The 18933-nt window shown below is 48.0% G+C and overlaps 1 protein-coding gene and 1 long non-coding RNA gene across 5 annotated transcripts in view; one reads left to right on the top strand and one right to left on the bottom strand.

Annotated features, from left to right (window-relative positions):
- The window catches only part of LOC144319154 (uncharacterized), a 47036-nt gene extending 33134 nt beyond the window's left edge, over positions 1-13902 (top strand). The window contains exons 3-6 of one of the 4 annotated variants that reach the window (XR_013385077.1): positions 62-139; positions 2249-3604; positions 3712-3791; positions 12257-13902. This is a non-coding gene — a long non-coding RNA (uncharacterized LOC144319154). Of the gene's footprint in view, positions 1-61; positions 140-2248; positions 3605-3711; positions 3792-12007 lie in introns of all 4 variants that reach the window. The other 3 variants (XR_013385075.1, XR_013385076.1, XR_013385074.1) reach the window with 3 other exon arrangements.
- The window catches only part of HS3ST2 (heparan sulfate-glucosamine 3-sulfotransferase 2), a 90617-nt gene continuing 73031 nt past the window's right edge, over positions 1348-18933 (bottom strand). Inside the window, exon 2 of the mRNA XM_077906987.1 lies at positions 1348-2738. Coding sequence (XP_077763113.1) covers positions 2120-2738 — 619 coding nt within the window. The 3' untranslated portion in view covers positions 1348-2119. The remainder of the gene's footprint in view (positions 2739-18933) is intronic.

The raw sequence follows: 18933 nt of genomic DNA, 5'->3' as shown, positions 1-18933 counted from the left end.
CAGAACTAATGTCTTAGGCTTTTGCATCCTTCAGTCTTCTAAGTCAGACTCTCATTTTCAGGAACTTTGCACCATACCTGACAGAGCAGACAAAGACCAAGTGGCCCCTGGAGTTTCGGCGATCCTTTTCAACTTAGCTGTGAGTACTCTAGAGCTTTCTGGGAATCTTGACCTAGAAGTGCAGTTCTTTGGAATATTCCTGTCCATGCTCCCAGGCATCCAACATCCATCCACTCACTCACACACTGACCTGTCAAACATTTGCTGTGCCTATTGTATGTTAGCAAGATACAATCTTGATCTTCAAGGAGCCATGGTCTACGGTGAAATGGACATACAAATAATGCTAATCTAGCATGAGAAAAACTGTAATTGAGCTGTGTGCAAACTACTGGGTGAATGAAGAGTGAGCAGATAACTCAGCTTGACTGGGGATGGCTTCACAAGTATCAAGCAGGTGATGCTTGAGTGAAGTCATATGGAAGCTTCCATTAGCTGGAGACATGGGGTGGGGACAGAGGGTAGGGAGGGGAAGCATTCCAGGCAAAGGCAGTAGGAACTTAAAACAGTTAAGAAAAGGCACATAGTTCTGTGAGGCTGGAACAGAGGATGAGGGAAGGGAAGATCCCAGAAACTGTAGTAGAGGTTGTCTTGCTGGAGGATTTGGTCTTTATTCTGAGGTCAGAGTACATGCACCCAAAGCAGCGTCGTGAACTCACATGCCAACAGGGGCCAGGCAGATGATGTCAATCAGTGAGGTGGGCCAGGTGGGGACTGGAAGACCCAGGAGCACAGGCTTCATCCAAAGGTGGCAACTGATTATTGCCATGCTAGAATGCAGGCTCAGGGTAGCCAAGTTCCCATTAATAAATGGAAATCCATATTTTTATATGAACACTCCCAAGTTTTAAATGTTGGGAATTACTTCAAAACATCATGCTGGCCAAGCATAAACATCTGACGTCCTATCAGTCCCTAGGCTTTTAGTTTGCCACTTCAGATATAGCTTAAGCAGAGAGCTGTCACAGTCAGACTTCCGTTTCAGTGTCCCCACAGATCTCTAAATGATGTTTCTGCAGCAGCCTCTGCCAGCAAGAACCTCTTTTCCCCATCTTCACCTCCTTGCTTCTTGCCTATGTGGTTTTTGCATCCCTCACTGCCCTCCTAAGACTAGACCTACCCCTGACTGCCCTCCCGGACCACACTCATCCCTCACTGCCCTCCCGAGACCACGCCCACCCCTCACTGTCCTCCCAGACCATCTTCAGCACTAACCCCCATCTTGCATAGGAAGAGCTGGATGAATGAGTCATGCTCCAGGCCCAGCTTATAGAGAAGAGCCCAGCATTAAGGACACGAGAGAGCCATATTTATTTCACATGGACAAGCATGATTCCTTTGCATGCTGAACATGAAAGCTCGCGTGAGGAAAGTACCCGTAACAGCAGAATTAATGTGCTTTTGTCCATAGGGAGCAGGGAGGGTCACAAAGTGGTTTTCAAAGACAGTTACCCTTCAAGCAGAGTTGAGACCCCAGGCTTTGAAATCTCTGGTTTATTTCATCATCAAAGGGTTTGTCTCCCAGGCGCGGCCAGGGGTGCTTCTGGCTCTGCAATGTCTCGATGAGCTGCTAAGGTCAGGAGGAAGAGGATGGTCTCCTATCCTACCGCCCAGGGTGGCTAGGGAGGGTGAAGCTCAGAGGGGAGGTACATGCCACTAGGAATTAGCAAGTCCACTCCTGGGTGGACAGTGACAGGGACAGACTGCTGTGTTCACAGCAACAGAACCATCACCACTTATAATATCTAGCATAATCAGAAGATCCGCTCTTCTTAAAGCAATTTCCCAAGGCCTCTTATGGGCTGAAAGGAAATAATTCAGAATTGACTGGACATGCCAGAAGCAGGTCAACTTAGCCTAGACAGACTGGGAAGAGCTAGTGGCAGGGACCCCCCTGGTCTCATGGCCTTAGCTGGGCTTCCTAGTGCCAGGATGATGGAACCCGAGATGGGAAAGGGGGCTGGAGCCTAGGTTTGGTTTGCTGGGGCAAGAGGATCACAGATTCTAGGGGCAAACCTCATGGAAGAGACAAGCAGAAGAGCCCTTGCATCTTGGTAGCTCACTCCCACCTGAAGTCCTGTCCAACAGTTTCATAAAATTTAATATTATAAGGTCTATAAAATTCCCGGAGCTGGTCTATCACTTCAGGATCGATCTGTACATGAGTTCTGCCTTTCGATTTGCCCAGGCACCGAGGCAGGAGGCTCGATTCTGTTTTTCTCAAGCAAGGGAATCCTTTGGTCTTGTTGAAATAGAAGTGCTTGTCTGTGATGAACCTCTTGATGCCCAGAAAGTCCTGGACCCGGCCCATCTCGCCTGCCGGGTCGGTGATGAGCCGCTCACCACTGACAAAGTGGATCTGAGCCAGAGGGAAGTACTGCAGCCAGCTCTCCAGGTGCAGCGCGTACATGCCGATGCGGATGGCATTCCACGACACGTCCACCTGGCCCAGCGTGCGGTTGCGGAAGGAGAGGCCCTCGAAGGTGGGGATGTCCGGCTTCTTGGAGAGCGTCTGTGTGTAATCCGAGATGGCTCGGGTCACAGGGTTCCGCACGACCACAATCAGCTTGGTGTCTCGGGACATGTTGAAGATGCGTCGAGGGGCCTCCTGAGTGACGAAATAGCTGGGTGTCTTCTCCAGGGTGATCTGGCTCTCGAGCGTCCGTGGCATCAGGCTCCTGTAGGATAGAAGCAGCACATCATCAGACAGGGTCCGGGGGTGGGGGGTGGGCCAGGGAGACCATTTCCCTATACCCAGCTCCCTAGCGGAGCCCCCTCTCTCCTCGGTGACATCTGAGCTCCACCTGAATTCACCGGGTGAGGAACCTACTTTGGGAACTAGGCTTCCGACAAGCTTGACTTTTTATAGTATCGTATTGTCGACATAATCACTACCCTGCATTAGATCTCCAGTGAGGAACCCACTTCAACTCGTGGTAGTTGTTTAAAAAAAATCTTTAACGAGTTTGCTTTAAGAGAGGAAACAACCTAAATGTTCATCAGTAAGGGTTAAATAAACGATGGAATAGCCAATGAATAGAAACTGGTATATCTGTGTGTACACAAAGGGAATGATTTCGAAGATACAGCGTTAAATGAGAAAAGACAAGATACACCATATTCACTTGAGGAAGGATAGGCAAGAGACCAATGAAAATGGTTGCTTTTGGGGAGGTGTTGTGTGGTGGGGCACAGTTGAGGTCGGGGATAAATGAGAATTTCTTTTATTGTATAACTTTTTATCCTGCTTAAAATTTTTAATGTGTTTACTACATATCCAAAAAAATACAAAAGGAAGCCACCGAACATTCTTCTGGCAAAAGAGATTTCTCCCAACATACTAAGAAAGTCTTTTTCTGGGGAGAGGGAAGGCTTGTTTTGTAGGAATAGCAAGTGATTTTATTTATTCATTCATTCATCCATTTATTTATTTATTTGCAAGTGTCTTAGAAAGGAGTTCTGATGTCGTTTTCTGCTGGAACACATCTGAGATACATCCTCAGTATAAGCCTGAAATAGCGCAGAACTCCAGGCTGGAAACCAGGTAATGTAACCTCTTGCTCCCTTTTTAATTTCCTGGTTCTGCTTGAGACTTTCAGGGATGATGGTGGGGAAGCTCTGAAGTCTCCTTCCTCGATGTGTCTCCTTCAGGCTTTGATGGAGGGGAAGAGTCCTTGGCTCCCAGTTGCTACTTCTCTCTGAAGGTTGTTATGCACTTTAGACCACCCAAGGTATTTAAAAAAAATGCAGACGTCTGGGGCCCATCCTAGACCAACTGATTAGAAATATATGGGGTGGGTACTTTTTAAAAAATCTCCTCAGGTGGTTCCAGTGTGGAGGCAGCATTGAGAACCCCTACTAGGTCATTGTTTCCCCACTGTGACTCCCCTATCCCCAAAACATTCTCTTCACCTTCCTCTGGAGCATACATTCCCATTTTTTCCACATTCCCATCATCCACTGCATCCAACAGCCCCGCTTCACGGCTCTTTACCCAAAATCTCCACTTTCTCTTTCCTTTGTCTTTCCTTTAGTGTGATGATCATGTGCTCTCCTCCTCATGGCCATACTTTGGGTCTTGTCCTTGGAATTACCCTAATTCTGAAACAGCTTGCTCTGAAATTCCACTCTGGGACTGTGGAGTGGGTCGAATGGTGACCTTTCTGAAAAATATGTCCACTCAGCACCTGTGAATATGACCTTACTTGGGAAAAGGGTCTTTGCAGATGTAAGTTAGTTGAGGACCTCTAGATGAAATCCGGGTGGGCCCTAATCCAATGAGCAGCAGCCTTACAGGGGACAAACAGAGGAGAAGAGACAGAGAAGACAATGTGAAGATGAAGGCAGAGCGTGGCGTGTTAGATGTACAAACCGAGAAATGCCAAGGACTGCTGGCAACCACCAGAAGAAGCTGGTGGCTCTAAGCCACTCAGTTAGTGGTCACTTGTTTATGGCAGCCCCAGGAAACGAATACAGACTATAACCTTCTTTCTTTCCACCTCGATTTAACACAGTCTCAAGTCCCTTATATGCTTGATCTTCAAATTCATCTATGAATCTCTTGATTTCACGTTCCTCCATGCCTACTCTGGACCCATGAATAACCACTGCAGTGGCGCCATGGTCATGGTCATGAGCATCCTCCTCCTCATCCATTTCCTTGCAGTATGTGTTCTCTCCTTCTCTAGCAATGCGTCCTTCCAACCTTCCATCCTCTCCCATTCTCTCCTGGACTGACAAACAGCAGTGGAGAGAACCACAGACACCGACAGCTAGATCCTTGATATTAGTTTCAGTGGAACTCTCAAACACTGCTCAGTAATTATTTGTATTTGTCTCTCTAGGCCCCCCACATGGTTCTTCCTAATAAGTGCTCCACAGGGATCCCTGGGTGGCGCAGTGGTTTAGTGCCTGCCTTTGACCCAGGGTGCGATCCTGGAGACCCGGGATCGAATCCCACGTAGGGCTCCCGGTGCATGGAGCCTGCTTCTCCCTCTGCCTATGTCTCTGCCTCTCTCTCTCTCTCTCTCTCTCACTGTGTGACTATCATAAATAAATAAAATTAAAAAAAATAAAAAAAATAAGTGCTCCACATTCTCACCAGGAGCCCCCATCTCTACTCCCATTCCTCCCCCCCCTCCCATGTATCAGTTCTTCTACTCTCCTCTCTTCCACCTTTAGTCTGTTACCTGCACCCATCCTGGGTCCCTCCCACTGGTCTTGGAGGACACAGTGGGCTCATCTGTCCCCCTGTGCTCTCAGATCCCTTCCCCTGGGTGCCTCTCCTACAAACCTGCACATTATCCCTTGGAACCTGCAAATTCACAGTGTACCTGACAGGCTGACACAACTGGTATCTTGCTTCTTCCAGGCTCAAGGTCTATCACAGACCCTTGCAAGTTGAAAGTTTAGTTTGTTTTTTTAAGATTTTGTTATTTGAGAAAGAGTGAGTGAGCACATGCAGGGGGAGAAGGGCAGAGGGAGAGAGAGAAGTAGACTCCCTGCTGAGCAGGGAGCCCAGCTTGGGGGCTTGATCCCAGAACCCTGGGATCATGACCCAAGCTGAAGGTAGATGCTTAACTGACTGAGCCACCCATGTGCCCCTGAAAGTTTAATATTTATTAATACTGAGTAGGCCAATTCTTTTTTAAAAATAGGATATCATTATTAGCAATCACAAGTACACATGAATAGAATTCTTTGGCTGGATTTTCTTAGAAATGTGCCTATATTATATTATGACTCTGGCACACACTGTAATTAGGTGTTACCCTTAAGGACAGGAGCAGATGACTTTGTATAGATGTGACAGTGCCTTGAAAATTAAGGATTTTCAAACTCTATGGGGGTGACTGATATAAAGGTTTTCCCTAAAACAAAAAGTTGACTTGACAAGCTACTAAGCAGATTTTCTGCACTACCCCTTTAACACATTAAAGAATACCCAAGAGAGAAAGTTGTGGGTAAGATATTCCCAAGCTTATCTGAGTAAGGGTAGGTACTTTTGCCAGAAGCACCAAGGAACATCTCTCTGTTACCAGTTTGGAAAATTTTGACCAGTTCCAATGATTTCCAGGGTAGCACATCATTCCCCCCGCTGTGCATGAAAGGGAAGTCCCATCCTTCCAATTCCTAACTGGCATATTAGCTGCAAAACCAAGTTACACATACTAAGACACTCACACCAGACTGGAAACCTCGCACAAACGTCAGCATGCCAGGAGTCAAATGGCTCCGGTGCACTGCACATTTTCTCCGTCCCTTACGTATGTGTTCCCCATCAGATCATCAGGATAGAGTTCTGGAGGCCTGTGTGATGATCACGTGCGAGGAGACTCCATATACACCTTGTTGCTCTGCACACAGGCAGGTGTTGGGGGCACTGGATTTTCCCTTGAGGCTCATTTTCCCTCTTCATGTCATCATTGAAATTTTGCTTACCTGCTTCCAGCTGCTAATGGCTGAACTCTTCACTCCCGGCTTTGGCCTCCTTTCTTTACCATGTAGCTCTGAAAAAATTCCTGGAAGAATGGTCTGACACCCCCGGTCTGGACTCACTCACCTCCCATCTGTTATGGTAAACCTGCTCGGCAGCAATTTTCCCTACATCTGGCCACAGCCCCCAGATTTCTCTTTGAGGAACTATCGCTCCCGCTTTGGATAAAATCTTGGCAGGCCAAGGGGTGGCTGAGTGGCTGAGGTGAAGACAGTGCCAACTGTGTCGTAAAGACTGGAAACTGCTGGACTGGGGCCCCCAGCCAGGCTGCCTCCTGAAGAGCCTCCTTACTACGCTCTCCTACCAATCCCTTTGGCTGTCTTCATTCTCAGCCTTTCTTTTCTTTTGTTTCTTTTTTTTTAGATGTATTTATTTGAGAGAGAGAGAGCACGCGTGCACGCAAGTGCATGCATGTGCAAGTGGGGGGAGGGGCAGAGGGAGAAAGAAAATTTTTTTTAATTAAAAATTTATTTTTTATTGGTGTTCAATTTGCCAACATATAGAATAACACCCAGTGCTCATCCCATCAAGTGCCCCCCTCAGTGCCCGTTACCCCCACCCCCCGCCTTCCTCCCCTTCTACCACCCCTAGTTCATTTCCCAGAGTTAGGAGTCTCTCATGTTCTGTCTCCCTCCTTGATACTTCCCACTCATTTGGAGAAAGAGAATTTTTTTTAAATATTTTACTTATTTATTCATGAGAGACACAGAGAGAGAGAGAGAGCGGCAGAGACACAGGCAGAGGAAGAAGCAGGCTCCATGCAGGGAGCCCAACGTGGGACTCGATCCCGGGTCTCCAGGGTCACGCCCTGGGCTGAAGGCAGCGCTAAACCGCTGAGCCACCCGGGCTGCCCGGAGAAAGAGAATCTTTAGCAGAGTCCCCGCTGAGAGTGGAGCCCACCGCGGGGCTAGATCCCACGACCCTGAGATCATGACCCGAGCCAAATTCAAGAGTTGGGTGTTTAACCGACTGAGCCCTGGTGTCTTCATTCTTGTCCTTCCTGACACCTGGTTCTTCCACCTTCCTCTGTGTTCTCTGAGTCCCCACATGTCCTTCCAATGAAGTATTACCAGTTTAAGTTGGTGAGCATTGGTTTCTGCTGTTTGCATCCCGAGAATCCAAATCTTATCTTTTGCAACCTGGCTTCCTCTATGTGGAAGCTCTGCTCACCCCACTGGATTACAAACTCCATGAGGGCAGGGCAGGGAACCATTCTGGGTCTTCCCAAGTCTCCCACTTCCCCTATTCCACATGATCTACCCGGGTGACCTCACTCCTCCCCCAGCCTTTAACTGCCCCCAAGGAGCTGCTGACTGACCAGTCTAACTGCAGATCCAATGAGCCCATGCTCTAGACTGGAATGCCCAACTGTCTGTGGGCTGGACACTGTACCTCAACAACCGACCCCCCCATTTTCCTTCCCCAAACTCCCTTCTCTCTTTTGCCTGTTCTTGCAGATGATATCACCATGAATCCACTCACAAAGCAGAAACCCTCATTCTTGACTCCTTCTCATACCTAACATCTTTCTTTCCAGTAAGTTCTCAAACAGCCCCCTCCTCTCCCAGCCTGCTCGCACAGCCTTGAACTCTTACCATCTATTTCTCTCTTATCTCCATGCTTCCACTCTCTCCTCCCTTTGTCTGTTCTGCATCCTGTGTCTGCCAGGGAAATCTTTCTAAAGCAAATTCAATCTTGTCAACCATCAACTATTCTTTTGAATAGAGCCCATATTCCCTGACTCAGTACTCAAGGCCACTGCCTTACCTTTCCAGAATTAATCTCTTGCCACTTCCTGGCAACTCGATGCTCATGTCATGCTGAATATAAAATCCACTCCTCAAACACATCCTGCTCTGTCATGTGTTTTGCAACTTGCTGAGTTTTTTGTTTTTGTTAAGACTTTGGGTCATCTTTCTTGTCTCTCTCAGCCTGGAGAACGTTGACTCATTTTTCCAAGTCCAAGCCAAAAGTCACACTGTCTGTGAACCCTTTTTTGTAACTGCATGGCATCTGGTGCATTCAGTTACCAGCACCCTCATCCCATCATGCAGAACTTATGAGATACGCATTCACTTATATCAACATATTGTCAGCCACTTGAGCAGGTTTCTTGTGCATTTTTGCCTTCCTAGCACAATACCCAGTATACCCCAGGTGCTCAATAAATGGGTCAAAGATCCTGTGTCAAAGGCAAGTGCCTACTGAGAGGTTATCTTAAGTCCTCAGAAGTTACCAGTGTTTGTTCAGGAAGCCCAGCCTTTTCTCGGCTTTCTGGCCTGGGGCAGAAGAAGGTTTCAGCAGACAGTCCTGGGGAGTTGGGAACATGGTGCCATTTTTAAGATTTTTATCACGGCTACAGGTACTTGGGCTCAGGCGATGGGACGCCCAAGCTCTGCTTCAACCAAACCTCCACATATAAGAAAACAAAATGAGACATAAGAAGGAACATATTTTGTGCCCTGTTTTGCTGCCTACGTGCTGTCCTTCACCCAAGGCTCCTGAGGTGTTGAGGGAGGACTGGGCTGTGGTCACTTTGCAGTGTGAATGGGGGTGGGGAGGGGAGTTGGGGTGAGCAAAGTCATGCTGCCCACTGGGGCTATCTGCAGGGCTTTGGGGTATATAGTTCAATGGCCGGGCCCTACACCAGACACTATTTAAATTAGTTAGTCTGAAAGTGGGGCCAGGACTCCTACAATTTTAAAGCTCCTCAGTTGATCCCAGTGGGTCCCCAGGGCCAGGAACCTGTTGCAGACTGCATGTTCCTTCAGCCACTTAACCTTTAACACAATTGTTCATGAGTATCAGCTGGGGTGCCCACCAGAGAAATGGAATCCCAGGCCCCTCCCCTGTACATTCAGATCGAGTGGGTCTGGAGGGCAGGCACCTATATTTTTAACAAGCTCCCCCATGATTCTTACCATCAGAAAAGCTTGGGAGGAGCTGCCTTAATAAGATGTACTCTCATAAGTAATGTGATCATGCTCATTACTGTCTAATACTGATTGATTTGTCTGTTCATGTCTCTGACCGTCCCCGGCCCCAACCACAGACTCCCAAGTTCCAAGAGAACAGGGTTAGTGTCTGTCTTGTTCACTGTTCTCAGACTGGCACTTAGTAGTGTTGAAGGGAAAAACAAAGTCAGGGATTTACTCTGGGAAGAGTGAGGAAGAAGCCATTTGTGTGCCTCTTCTGCGCCATAGAAGTCTCTACTCTTCTTCCCGAGGGAAAAATCACAGACTTCCTGAGGACCCCCCCCCCAAAAAAAAAAGAAAATCTAAGTACGCTCTTGCCAGCTTGAGGCTCTCTGGAAAAGATATTTTTTTGCCTACCTGGTAGGGCAGTGGCCACTCCCTGGGCCCCCACTGTCCCCACAAAGGACATCTTAGGTGCACCAGCATATGGGAACCTGGCTGAGCAGAGCCTCCCTGGGGACTTACAGAGCCAGCACACCTCTGATTATTACCAATAAATAAGGTTCTCTGGAAGATTTCATTTTCTACTAAATCTATACACTCCATGTATGTGTTCTGAAAGGCCTGGCTGCCGGGGGGACTTTGGTGATTTATTAGCTCCTAACTGGGCAACTAGGCTCCTTGAAAATCATTGGCAGTCTCCGGAGGGATAATTAAGAGCAAAAGAGAGGGGAAAAAGGCTTTATTGCAAGAAACTGGTTCTTAAAACGAAACCTGCTAACCCCCTGCATGCTGAGCCAAGTGCAGGCGCAGCACCTGTGGCCGTTTATCCTCACCTGGTGGAGAGGAGAAAGGAGGACCACTTCCTTCCAGGTCCACAGCCCTGAATCCTTACACTTGCGTGACCCTGCAGCTAAACATGAAGTCCCAGCTTGAACTCCATCAACAATTTCTCATTGCTCACAGGATGAAGCCACCCCGGGCTCTGACCAGACTGGACGATTCAGGGTTCTCTCCACAAGACTGTATTTCATGCTAAGGGATCTTTCACATGTTGTGCCCTTTAGGTGAAGCCCTCTGTAGCTTGTCAAGGCAAAACTTCAGCTCTTAGCTCATCATCACTTCCACCAGGGAGCCCTCCCTGCTCCCCTTCTTTCCTCCTTCCTGGAGGACTTAGGCATTTGTTACCCTTGTGATTCCATGGTGCCCCATAGTGTAAGGTCATGGAAGGCAGGGATCATGACTGTTACATCTCTACATCAACAATGCTTATCCTATGTCTGGTAGGCACGCATGTATTCATTCATTAAAAAAGCATTCATGAAGCACCTACTGTGTGCCAGGGATACAAAGATAAGCAGAGTGTAGCCTCTGTCCTCAAGGAGTTAACAGCCTTGTGGAAACAGGAGTGTGTGTGGGGGGTGTCCTCATTTCCCAGTGTGAGGGTCAGGACCTGAACCTAGCTTCCTACAAGGGCTGGGGGTTTCTTCCATCTGACAAGAGGGGCAATGCCTAAACCCAGTTTCCCCCATAGGTCATCAAGGTGCTGGACAGCTGGCTTTCCCAAATAACACTTGTAAATAGCTGGCAGCCCAGCCCAGCCTGCCTGGTGTCCCAGTGGTGTGGTTGTCCCCCAACTGGCAGGGCTGCACTCACCCCTGCCCCATAAGAGAAGAAGCTGATGGAGATGTAGGGGCAGAGTCCCTCCCCTGGAGCATAAGCCCAGTGTGTCCAGGCTCTGGCATGTCCCTGGGGGCAATGTCAGAAAACAGTAACCCCACGCCTGCCTCTTCTACTGAAACCCATGGTGTGCAAGTTTTTTTTTTTTTTTTTTCATGGTGTGCAAGTTTACCCAGTACAGCCTGACTATTCTCTCTTCCCAACCTTGTGCATTATGGAATTTGTCCTGGGTCCTGCCGTGTGACAGAGACCAGAAAGGGACCCTCCTTGGGTGAGATATCCATACAGAGATGTTTGGGGGCAGTGGACTACTCTAGTGGTTGGCGGGGAGTATGGGATTTGGAATCAAAGAGACCCCTGCTAACCACAGAAATGGGCACATAGTTTATTTCACTGAGCATAACGTGTCCCAGGTTCATCCGTGCTATCACTGGTGGCAGGGTTTCTTTTTTTTTTTTTTAATGGCTGAGAGAAATAAGCCAGACACAGAAAGACAAATACTATACGATTTCACTTAAACGTGGAATCCCTATGTTGAACTTACAGAACTGGAGAGTAGGGTAGTGGCTGCTAGGGGCGGGTGGGAGGGGGCAATAGGGAGATGTTAGTGAAAGGGTACAAGCTTCCAGTTCTAAGATGAATAAGTCCCAGGGATCTAATTACAGCATGGTGACTCTAGTTAACAATACTCCATTGTATACTTGAAATTTGCTAAGAGAGTAGATCTTAAGTCTCATCGCTCATGCACATGGTAACTATATAAGGTGACGGGTATGTTAATTAACTTGACTGTGGTAATCATTTCACGATGTATGCGTGTATGAAATCATCACGTTCTCTATCTTTTTTTGAAAAGAAAGCAACAAATGTGCAGCATGCATCGGCCATAGCCGTGGTCTGCTGAGAGCTGAATGTTTATATCCTCCCTCAAATTCATACTTTGAAGCCCAACCTGCACCACCGCCCACCCCCGCACTCCATGTGACCGACCATCTTTGGGGAGGGGGCTGTGGGAGGTGATGAGGTCTTGAGAGTGAAGTCCTCACAAATGGGCTTAGTGCTATTATAAGGATAAAAGCAAGAGAGTTGATCTCCCCCACCACAGCAAGATCCAGCAAGAAGCTGTCTGCAAACCAGGAAGAGAGCTCTCACCAGGAACCAACCTGACCGGCAATCTGATTTTGGATTTCCAGCCTCTGGAGCCGAGAGAAGTAAATGCCTGTTGTTGAAGCCCCGCCACCCCGCCATGGTAGTGTTGTGATAGTAGCCGGGGCTGACAGAGATGTGGGTCACCGATGCCCTGGACATAAACTAGTGCCTGTCGCACAGTGGCCAGTGGGGGGTGGTGGTGGTGCTTCGAGGTTCTCAGTTCTATGGGAGAACTGCCTCCCTCAGTCTCCACGTGAACTCCAGGAGGCCACCAGCCTCACTATTCCTGCTTGCTGGCAGAGGAAATTGGGGCACTGAAAACACACGTCATCGCCAAAGCAACAGCAAGATGCAGAATCTGGACTCAAGTGTGACTCTAACACTAGAAGAAAACGTGAGAATGTAAAATTAATCTTGGCATGAGGACAGCCTTTCTAAGCATGAGACAAAAATCATGAAGGAAGAAACTGAAAAGTTAGGCTATGTGAAAAATGGAAGTCTCCGGGATGGAAAAAAAAAGCCCACCATAAATAGAATAGAGGGAAAATGACCCCTTGGAAACATATCTGCAGCATGTGAGACTGAGAAACGAAAGGATGACTTCACATATGTTGCTTCGAAGTTCTTGAAAATTAGTAAGAAAAAGAGAACAAGCCAGTAGAATAAAGGCACACAGGCCCTGAGAAGAGTTAATAGTAAAGGAGCTTGGATTAAAAGAAATACATGAAAAGATACTCCATCTCTCGCAAAGTTATAGAAATGCAAATTAAAACCACGATGAGATAGTATCCACCTTAAACGTTGAAAAAATACATTTAAAAAATGATAACAGTTATTGCTGGCAATGGTGTGTTGAACTAGTAAGCACTCTCCCATATCGGGAGGAGTGTCAATGGGTGCAGCAGGAGGGCAATTAGAGAGGATCTCCCCAAATGTAAAATGCACCCTTTATTTATTTATATTTAAAGATTTTATTTATTTATTCATGAGACACACACACACACACACAGAGGCAGAGACACAGACAGAGGGAGAAGCAGGCTCCATGCAGGGAGCCCGATGTGGGACTCGATCCCGGGACCCCAGGATCACGCCCTGGGCCGAAGGCAGGTGCTCAACCACTGAGCCACCCAGGGATCCCTTAAAATGCACCCTTTAATCCAGCAATTCCACTTCTGGAAATTTATTTGACCATGTGCACATGACCAGTGTGCAGGCGTGTTCGTTGCAGCCTCTGGGGCAGAGATGGGGAGGCCTGACCAGACTCCTGCTCTCACCTCCAGAGTAGAGCTGTTGGTAGAGGGCAGCCGCCCAGCCAACGACTACACTTCCAGCACCCACCGCATCCACGTGGGGTGCCGTGCCTGGTTCTTGCCACATCAGTGAGTAGAAGCGCAGTGTTAACCTGCAGCCAAGGTGCTTACGTAGCACTGTCACGTCCGTCCACCGGCTGAATGCAGAGGACTCTGGAGGCCCCAGGAGAGGGATGGACAGTAGTGTAGAGTGGGACTTTATTCCCACCTTTCCCTTTCTGCACTCAGTGGCTTTTTCTTTGCCCTTAACTATGTATTCCTCGTAGTTATAAAAAACCAGCTAATAAAAAAAAAAAAAAAACGATGTTAAGAAGTCTCCATTGATAACAGTTTGGGAAGAAGATGGCCTGTATGGAAGCAGTTTCGTGGAGTGAGGGGGAGGAAGCGTGTTTGGAGGAGCCGAGGTGTGGGTGGGGAAACAAGGCAATGTTCAGCTCCCCTCTCAAGAAGCTTGGCTCTTGAGAAAGGGGGGAGGGTGACCGTGGGTGTTGGATGAATGGTTTTTGCTGCTGTGTGTACAGCTCGGCAAGTTTCCAGGGAACTGGACCTCCATTTCTCAGGCCCCACCTGTGGCCTGCGTGGCCTGACCATGGGGACACTACAGGGCGACTTCTGGGGCCAGCTGCGGATTCCCACCCTCTTTCTCAGACTGGGCTTGGCTCCTTCCCCACACTTTAGCCTACCCTCGCCCCTCTTCCCTGGGAGTGGGCCCCTTAAATCAGTGCTTTTCACACATTCCTGGGCATCTGAAACTCCTGGGGGTGGGGTGTCCTGCTGGAACGCAGATTCCGATTGGTTCAGTCTAGGGAGGGGGCCTGAGACTCTGCAGTGTGACCAGCTCTGCAGGGAGGCTGACCTGCGGGTGCAGGACCACGGTGTGCGCAGCAAGGTCTCACAGGAGTCCTGGTGATACTGGCACAAAGGAAACACTCAGTGGATGCTCACTGAATTCAGGGGAATTAGCTAATTCTGCTTATTTAGTTTTTATTGAGATGTTTGTTAACTGACACACAACATTAGTTTCAAGTGTGCAACGTGACTGGCTGTCCCCATATATTACAGGACAATCACCACGGTAAGTCTAGTTAGTATCCATCACTACACAGTGACACATTTTTTTTTTCTCCTGATGAGAATTTCTAAGATCTAGTCTCTTAGCAACTTTCAAATATACCATATTATTAACTGTAGTCACCATGCTGTGAATAGTTCAAGTCTTTTTTATTTTTAAAAAGCGAATCCTCCGTCCTTTCACCCTCTCCTGCCACAGTCCTAGAGCTCTCCTTTTCTCCCCGAAGTTCTTGAAATAAAGCTTGGTGGCTCCTCACATTCATCCTCCACTTGTCCCATGTGCCACCCCCCCTCACCCTGTGAGGTGTCGCTCTGTGACTACACCCCCAAATGGCAGTCCCAGTTCCATCCTGGTCTTGTCACACTTCCCCGTGGCATCAGAGGCGCCCACTCCCTACTTCGTGAGAAATGTGTTTTTTCTTGGCTTTGGGAACATCTTTTGGTCTTCTTCTCCATGCATATTTATTTTCCCTCAACTTGCCATCTATCTCCTCGTGTTTCACTTAATGACCCCACTACCCGCCAGCTGCCCCAGCAACCTGGCATCTAATCCAACTGGTAACCCCAGCAATCTGGCATCTAATCCAACTGGTAATCCAACTGGTAAGCCCCAGCCAGCCCAGGAGCATGCAGCTTCCCCTTCCGGGGTCAGGGCTGCAGGGAGCAGCTCTGCGCTTCTCTCCAGCTCGGCCCTGGCTTCTAGTACCATCCTGAGCCTGCTCGCTCTTGTGTGACCCTCCCCAGTGACGCCAGCATCCAGGAAGCAAGACAGTACCTGGCGGCCACCAAGTGGTAGTAAGGCTACCAGTGATGGTGCCAAGTGGTGGCTTAGGGGATCTTCACCCCCCTCCCAGTCTCCCGAAGACAATTTTTGTGAAAAGAGATGGAGGAAGGAAGGGTGGGCTGGGGGAGGCAAGAACACCCCTGAAGGGCATCTGACACTGGCAGACTGGCTCTGTTACAAATGCCCAACTGCCAACAGACAAAGAGGGCCTCGGCACAGCTAGCAATTCCAGCACATTCGTCTGGCCAAGCCACACTCCCGTTCCACACGACTATTTCAAACCTTTCCCACTCTCTGCCAATGATCAAAGCCTGCCCTTTCCCACCCCTCTCTGCTGCCGAGCTCACGTCCTCCACAGAGAACTAAAGAAGCCCTTAGGATGGAATGTTCTCACTATCCCGCTGCCAAATACAGAAGGTCTGCCCCATGACCAGCCACAGGCTGAGGCTGGAGGCGGTCGGCCCGGTGGCCTTCTGATGCCCCTGTGTCCCCATCTCCACCTCCCAGTGTCTCCTGCCTGCAGGAGTCTCCACCCTCCACCTGTGCCCTCCTGTGCTGGGATCCACTCCAAGGACCTGTCACTCCTTCCCAGTTCTGAATGCTCCCCAGGCATCTGTGGACTCCCCAGCCAATGATCAGATGAGTCAGAGAGTTTATGTTAGTTTTTAACACCAAGCTTTACAATCTCACACTCCAGAGTCCCTGGGGCTACTAAGTTTTGCAGGGAGGAGTTGCAAGGCTGCCCCACTTGCTGCAGCATAACAGTGTCCCCTAGTGGGAGGTGATCCAACTGCAGCTATTGGAGTGAACACCCACTGCCTGCCCCTTGCAATTCTCCCCTTGCAGGCACGGAGAAATTAGGCACAGACAGGAGTCTTTACCACCTTGTCTCCAGCACATGCAAGTGTATCAGAATACATTAAGCTCCAAGGTTGCAAAGAGTTAGCTAGGGCTGGCTTTCCGATCATGCAGGGAGTAAGGAAAGCAGGGGACAGTGCTGCTGGGAAGTCAGCTGCTGGAGTATCATCCAGGCCTCTGATGCGCCCAACCCCACATGTAGGATTACTGAGTCAACAACACTTCTGCAGGGTCCAAGGCCTGCCCAAACTGTACAAACCTGGATTCTTGTCCAGGCTATGGTGTAGACAGTCCAGCTCTGTACTTCAGATCTGGAAAGCATTCAGGATGCCCCTGTACATTAAGCTAGCAGATGCTCTTGAATCCCATAATCCTACCTTTTCTGGTCTCCAGGCCTTTGCTCTTCTTCCTGCCTGGGCCACTTTCCCTGCTCTTCCCATGGCTAGTCCTTCTCTCCTCTGGTCTGTTTACCTGTTACCCACCACTCTCGGATATCTAAACCCCATGGTTTATTTCCTGCAAAGCTCTAAGCAGGATCCGTAATCATCTTGCTTATCTGGTTGTAGATCTAATGCCTTTCTCCCCAGTTGGTTTGCAAACCCCATCAGGGAAGGACAGTGTTATCCCTGCTGACTGCGCTATCTTTGGTCCTTCTCACTGTGCTGTCCTGTTACAAGCCAAAAGACAATGACTCATCCTGGCTTGAATGTAGAACATGGGAAGGAATCAATGGTTGGATCGAGAAGACCTGAGCTCCTTGAGGAAATCCAGCAGGCCAAGCTCTTCTATAGAAAGGGCTTCCCAAAGTGCAGTCACGTCTCATCTGTTGTGTGCAAGCGATTCATGGACGGAGCTTACGTGTAAGTTTATTTTAATGTATTTTAGAAAACTGGAACTAGGACATTTCCTTTATTTCACAGATTTCATTGCTGAGGCAGAGGCTTAAATATGTAGTGAAGGCAGAAAATGTGAACTGATCTAAAGACGAATGTTAAGTAAGTAATAGTACAAATGGCACATGAATATGGAAAAAAGATCCTTTAATGACTGGTCTGGGAAACTCTGGCTTAAAGCAATGTTGGTAGGGGCCAAAGGGAATCCAAGGCAGAGTAATGTGGACCTACACTCATTCAACAAACAATTATTAAGCACCCACTGTTTGCTAGCCATTGTGCTAAGTGCTGAGGTATGGCTCTAAATAAAACAGATATACTATGGGGGCACCTGGGTGGCTCAGTGGTTGAGTGTCTGCCTTTGGCTCAGGTTGTGACCCTGGTATCTTGGGATCAAGTCCTGCATCAGGCTCCCCACAGGGAGCCCACTTCTCTCTCTACCTATGTCTCTGCCTCTTTCTCTCTCATGAATAAATAAATACAATATTTTTAAAAAACCAGATGCAGTATGAAGCCTCTGGTCTGGTGGAATTGATGATGGACAAATAAGTAAGTATAGAATTACAATGTGGGGTGAAGGAAAAGAAGAGCAAGCTTAACAAGGGAATTGTGTGGCCAGAGAAACCCAGGGCGGGGGGTGGGGGACATGTGAGCAGAAGGTCAAGAGATGAGTATAGGTTTGGGCAAAAAGACCAAGAAAGACAGGAGAAGACAAGAGGATAAGAAACAATGGGCATGGATGAGGTAAGCTGGTACTGCAGAGAAGCTAAAAATGCATTAGCAAATGACACTGGTAGCAGGGAAGAGCAGAGCTAGTGGCACAGAAAATTAAAATCAGAACATGGCTGAGCCTGATCTTGAGCTTCTCAAGGAATAGTCCACAAGACTGAACTGATGAGGGAGGAGGTGACATGGAAGACAGAACTGTCATAGGCAATTCACAGTCTGCAATGTTATTGAAGAGGAAATCTAAAACAAACCGGGCAGAGCAATAGGCCAGATTTCACCAAGGAGGTATTTCTGGATATAAAGGATGGCTATGTGGGCAGATCAAAGGCCAACTGAGTCCTAACAAAAGAAAACCCACATCCAGGTATGCATCTATCTATCCATCCATCCATCCGCCCACCCTTCCATCATCCATCCATTCATCCATCTACCCATCCGCCCATCCATCATCCATCATCCATCCATCCATCCACCCACCCAGCCATCATCTATCTATACACATACAGATCAGAACAAACATTTTACTACAAAAAAGTTACAAAAGCTATTTAAGTATTATAAGTACCCAAAATGGATAAAGCAAACAAAAATGAATTTTCTACAAAATCAAGCCAGGCAAGTACTTTGCAGCAGCATCAAATGCTAGAAAAGCACAGATTATCATTCACAGAGTTTTGAAAAAAAAAAATTGTGATTCTCAGTACTTAGCCAATTTGCTTGTGAAGGCAAAAGAAAAGCATTACAAGATGTGCAACAGCTTTAAAAGCATTCCACCTTGCTCTCCAGAAAGTTCCTTGAAAATGAAAGCAATGATCTATGTGATGGCGAGAAAGAATTCGAGAATGGGGAAGTTGTGCATAAAAGGGAACAAGGGGGAGGTCCAGACAGCGAACAAATTCAGCTTCTAATATCACAATTTTCCTTTAAAAATATAAAAAATCATTCATACCTCCATCAAGTTAAAAAATTAGTTATTTGATAAATC

Source organism: Canis aureus, chromosome 8 (genome assembly GCF_053574225.1).
Source record: "Canis aureus isolate CA01 chromosome 8, VMU_Caureus_v.1.0, whole genome shotgun sequence".
NCBI lineage: Eukaryota > Metazoa > Chordata > Mammalia > Carnivora > Canidae > Canis > Canis aureus.
This window is presented reverse-complemented; position numbering and strand designations above follow the sequence as displayed.